The sequence below is a fragment of the Condylura cristata genome, unplaced genomic scaffold (assembly GCF_000260355.1).
Source record: "Condylura cristata isolate star-nosed mole 26May11 unplaced genomic scaffold, ConCri1.0 scaffold00015, whole genome shotgun sequence".
NCBI classification, from domain to species: Eukaryota; Metazoa; Chordata; class Mammalia; order Eulipotyphla; family Talpidae; genus Condylura; species Condylura cristata.
In genome coordinates this window covers 3,744,556-3,749,115 of record NW_004567116.1, presented here as the reverse complement: position 1 = coordinate 3,749,115, position 4,560 = coordinate 3,744,556, and the positions used below count along the sequence as shown (strand labels likewise).

The 4,560-nt window shown below is 58.6% G+C and overlaps 1 protein-coding gene across 1 annotated transcript in view; it reads left to right on the top strand.

The window, feature by feature from the left end:
* ASRGL1 (asparaginase like 1) overlaps nucleotides 1–2,588 on the top strand; it is an 18,369-nt gene extending 15,781 nt beyond the window's left edge. Inside the window, exons 8-9 of the mRNA XM_012725153.1 lie at nucleotides 897–1,012; nucleotides 1,433–2,588. Coding sequence (XP_012580607.1) covers nucleotides 897–1,012; nucleotides 1,433–1,635 — 319 coding nt within the window. The 3' untranslated portion in view covers nucleotides 1,636–2,588. The remainder of the gene's footprint in view (nucleotides 1–896; nucleotides 1,013–1,432) is intronic.
* The last annotated feature ends 1,972 nt before the right edge of the window (nucleotides 2,589–4,560 follow it).

Below are 4,560 nucleotides of genomic sequence, written 5' to 3'. Positions count from 1 at the left end.
GGGGGGGGGGGGGGGGGGGCTCTGTGCCTGCACCGGGCGCGTGTTTTCTTGTCACTGCCCCGAGTGGCGCAGCATTATCACTAATGTTTACAGTGCAGCGAATGTTGCCTCCTCCCCTGGGGCCATAACATTTCACAACTTAGGGTACACAGGACCTCTGCTTAGGGTCTATACACATACTGTGCCATCTTACCTAAGGGCCTGGAGCATCCGTGGGTGCTGGAATGAGCCCCCCGCAGAGGCCAGAAGGTTTCTGTGCACAAAATCTTGTCTTAGACGCGGGCTCAAATGACTGGACTGGGGAAGCAGAGGTTTGCAGTTACTAGATTTGGGTGGCACAGAAGTCAGACACTTCACAGGAATATTACAAATCAAAATGTTCTTTTCATTATCTAAATCCTGGGAGTGGAGGGAGGAGGGCTGTGTCAGACCCGTCCGCCCTGTGCACACTGGATCCAACGGGGTGCTCGTGTTTCGGGTCAAAGCTCCGGGCGGAGCCGCCCCTGTGGCAGCTTGTTCCCTCCAGCCTCTCGGTCTCGGGGCTCGTGCCCCCTCCTTTTGCACCCCAGCATCACAGCTGCAAGCCCACTTTGGGTGCCCCGCTCCCTGGGACTTCGTGTGCATGTGGCACCTGGCTTGTCGTAGGTTAACTTCTGGACCATGCTGCTGAGGTAGAGACAGCGCCCTTTTTTCTTTAAGGATGGATTTATTTCTGGGGTACAGACCAGAAATACGGGAGAGTGAGGATTCACCGGAGACAGAGTGGGGCGCAGAACAGGCAGACGGACAGAAATCCGCTGCTGAGGGGAGCAGCAGGGAGGCAGCCGAGGTCTGCAGTGCCCTTGGGGTCAGCTCCCTGGCCGGGGATCGAACTCGTGACCCAGTGCCCTTCCTTGAGCAGGATCTGGCGGTTATGCTGACAACAACATTGGCGCCATTTCCACGACGGGGCACGGCGAGAGCATCCTGAAGGTGAACCTGGCCAGACTCGCTCTCTTCCACATAGAACAAGGTAAAACTGGACGGAGAGAGGGGACACTTCGTGCATAGATGAGTAAACCACGGAGCCCTTTCTCGTTTGCGGCAAATGTTGCTCGCAGGTTGGTAACACAATGCTGATGCCTTCCCACCTTCCGCAAGGATCTAGGGGCGGAGAACACCTCCCACACGCTTTGCCTTCCAGTCGGGAGAAGAGTGGGGTGGGGGGGCGTAGGGAGACCCGGCCTGGGGCAAAGGCAGCCCGCGTGGACTGCTGCTCCGGCTGCCCCAGTGCCAGAGGACCCTTGTGGGGGGCCTTTCCCTCAAGCCTTCACCTACAAGTCACTCACCACACCTCTCTGGTCAGCTCACTTTGGTTATTCATCCTGCGAATGTTTCCCATCAGATTCCTTTCAGTTAATTGTGTTGTTTCTCAACCTTTTGTTATGTTCAGGAAAGACAGCAGAAGAAGCTGCTGACGTGTCGCTGGGCTTCATGAAGTCCAAGCTCAAAGGTCTGGGGGGCGTCATCTTGGTCGACAAAGCAGGAAACTGGGCAGTCAAGTGGACCTCTGACGCCATGCCCTGGGCGGCCGCCAAGGACGGCAAGCTGCACTGCGGGGTCAACCAAGACACCAGTGTCACTGACCTGCCCTGAGCCCCAGGAAGACCGTTCTACAGGCTGGTTTGGAGGAGAAGTACCGTTTTCTGGTGTGGAGACTTAGCCTAATCAATTAGATCTAGAAATGGAAAAATCATGCAGTCTGTCCCTCGTTTTGTCGCCTTGATCAATAAGCACCTGAACATGTGGCTGAGGAATGAATTCTGAGGTAAAGAGAGTCGAGGAGAGGTGACGGCTGGGCCGGCCTTTCTCCTGAGCAGCCCCCGGGGGCTGGGGCTGGAAGGAAAGAGCGACATGGCCTAACACCGCAGAAGCTGCCCGGGTGCCAGGAGCGCCTTTGGAACTGGGGGTCCGCAGGAGTGGGGGGAGGTGTCTGCGGAAAGGTGTCCAGGGCCCAGGCAGGGACCCGGGAGGGAGGGAGGAGCAGTCTGAGGGTGAGATGGGAGCAGTGAGGCGGAGGCCCCTGGAGAGCAGGCCCGCGAGACACACAGCGCCCGTCCGAGCCAGAAGCAGCCCTGGGGAGACTCTGAGGGGCTGAGAGGATTTTTCTAAGAAAGCGCCGGTCGCCTCTGACTTACCAGTCTAGACCTGTTTCCCTGTAGCGTAGCTCCCTGGCCTGGAGGTGAAACCACAGCCGGTGGGCGCGGGGCGGCCCTGGGGCTCACACCTGAGCCTGCTCGCCGGGCTCGTCCACCGCCGCCGGGCAGTCAGTCACTGCCACAGCCCCTCCAGGCCCCCTGGCAAGAGAGAGGGGCCCAGGCCCCCCTGAACTGGGTGTGGTCAGCATGGTGAGAAAGTCATTACCTTGCCGGAGAGTGTTCCTATTTACCTGGATTTCCACAGCAAATGATGTTTCTGCTGGGACATAGCTGCTCTGCTCTTGGGGTTTTTTTTTTTTTTTTTAGTCTGTCCGTTCTTACCTTCTCTCTGGAAAGAAATTGCTTAACTTTAAATTCCATGTGCCACTAATAAAATGTATTTTGAAAGATTAACAGTGTGGTTAGGAGTCACTGCTGACAAAGACCAGGATGGACAGGCGCCCCCTGGCGTCGGCGCAGGCAGGGCACCTGTGAGGGAGGAGACTGTCCAGGTGGGCGGTGGGTGTCCGTCTGTCCAGGGCCTTTCAGGAGAACTGAGCTTTTCCGACGGGGTTAAGGAAGGCCCTGGTGACCAGGTGCAAGAATCAGCAGGCTTCTTGCAGCCTGTACTCACCCACACAGTCACACTGAACCAGCTCCGGCCCCCGGCCGCACACCAGTGCCGAGCTGAGAGGAAGAGACGGCACCTGGAGAGGGAGTCCAGCCCGCTCCTCCCTCCTACCTGGGTGACTCTGGCTAGCGACCTCCTTAGACTGTTTTACCTGTAAAGTAAGTTACTATGCCGATTAAATGAAGTTAGAGGAAAATGCTCGGTTTTATCTTAAGGATCCTTTGGACAAATACAGGAACTGTATCCAGGGGAGGGAGTCTGCGTTTAGTGAGAACGGCACCCCCTGTAGGGAGAAGAAACTTGTTGGGGCACCCGTCTGCCAGGGCTGCCAACAGCAGACGCGGGCCGTGGCCTAAGGGTGCAAATCCGTCTTCTCACAGAGTTGGAGGCTGCAGCCCCCCTCAGGCCCAGTGGGCTCCCCGGCCTCTGTGGCCTGCACAGGACTGTCTGGTGGGGTCGGTCATTTATACAGGTCTGGGCCAAATTTCCTCCTCTGGTCAGGACCCCAGACTGAATCAGGGCCACGCCAACAGCCTCATTTCAACTTCATCACCTCTTTAGGAGACCAGAGACAAAGCAGAACCACAACCAGGAGTTGGAAAGAGAGAAACCCTGGAGAAGAGTCACCAAGCAGGGCAGGAAAGCCGGGGCCTGGGAGTGGGCCGGTCAGTTGAAAGATCTGCCTGGCACTTGGCGTCCTGCCCGCCCAGGAAGCGGCCCCTGTCACTGCGGGAGGCCCACTGCGGGTCGCCTGACCCCCTTGGCCAGCGGCCAGTTTGGGCAAACCCGGCTAGGCCCGGCCCGGCGCCCGGGCCTGAGCGGGTCTCAGAGAGCAAGCGACCTTTTCGTCTTGGGCCACGAGAGGGCAGCAGACTCCAGAATGTCCGAGGGTGTCAGCCCCAGGGGAGGCCACGTCTCTTGCTTGAGGCTGGATGGGAATGACCTAGTCAGAAAATGTGGAAGCATTTCTTCCTGCCTTCTTTTTCACCTAAATACAGCTTGTATGAGAGGGGAATTGTCCAAAGCCCAAACACCAGCTGACCAACCCGTCCAAGTCAACGGAAGGCTCCCCCCAACACACACTACGCCCCCACCCCGCCTCGCGGGGTGCCCATAAATCCGGTAAGTCGCAGCTTGGCAGGCCGAGCCCCCCCCCCCCCCGCAGCCTCCAGCACCCCGCAGAGGCGCTGGGGAGAAGCGGGCCTTGGAGCTCTTGCGCGAGAAACTTCATTCTCAAGTACTGTCCTTCCAGATGTTTCCCTCTGTGGCACGAGAGACGCAGTAGCCGCCCTTGTGCAGCGCCCGCGCTCTCAGGACCCACAAGTAGCCTGTGCAGCGGGGCTTTTGCGAGGCGCAGAGACCGCATCTCTGAGACGCGTGTACAGCTGTCACCGGGGTGTCTTGTTGGTTGCTGCTGGTAATCCCACTTGCTGGACCTGATTTATAAGTTAAACCTTGTCCCAGGTGTGCACGAATAGGAAAACCCACGGTGTGAAGAGGAAAACGCCAGGTTGGTGGTGGGGGGGGCTGGGGAGCATCTGTGATCCTGCAGTTTCAGGCATCCCCTGACGGGGGCGCTGCACAAACTGAGGGCAGAGGAAGGTGGACTGGGCAGCCCTCGCTCCCGTCAGTGGCCCTCGCGGGAAGTGGGCGCTGTGGGCGCCGGGGGCCAGCCCTCCCTCAGCCTCCAGCTGGTTCTCAGTGTCCCCACTTAGGGGGACAATGCAGTGCCCCCCCATTCCCACCACCGGA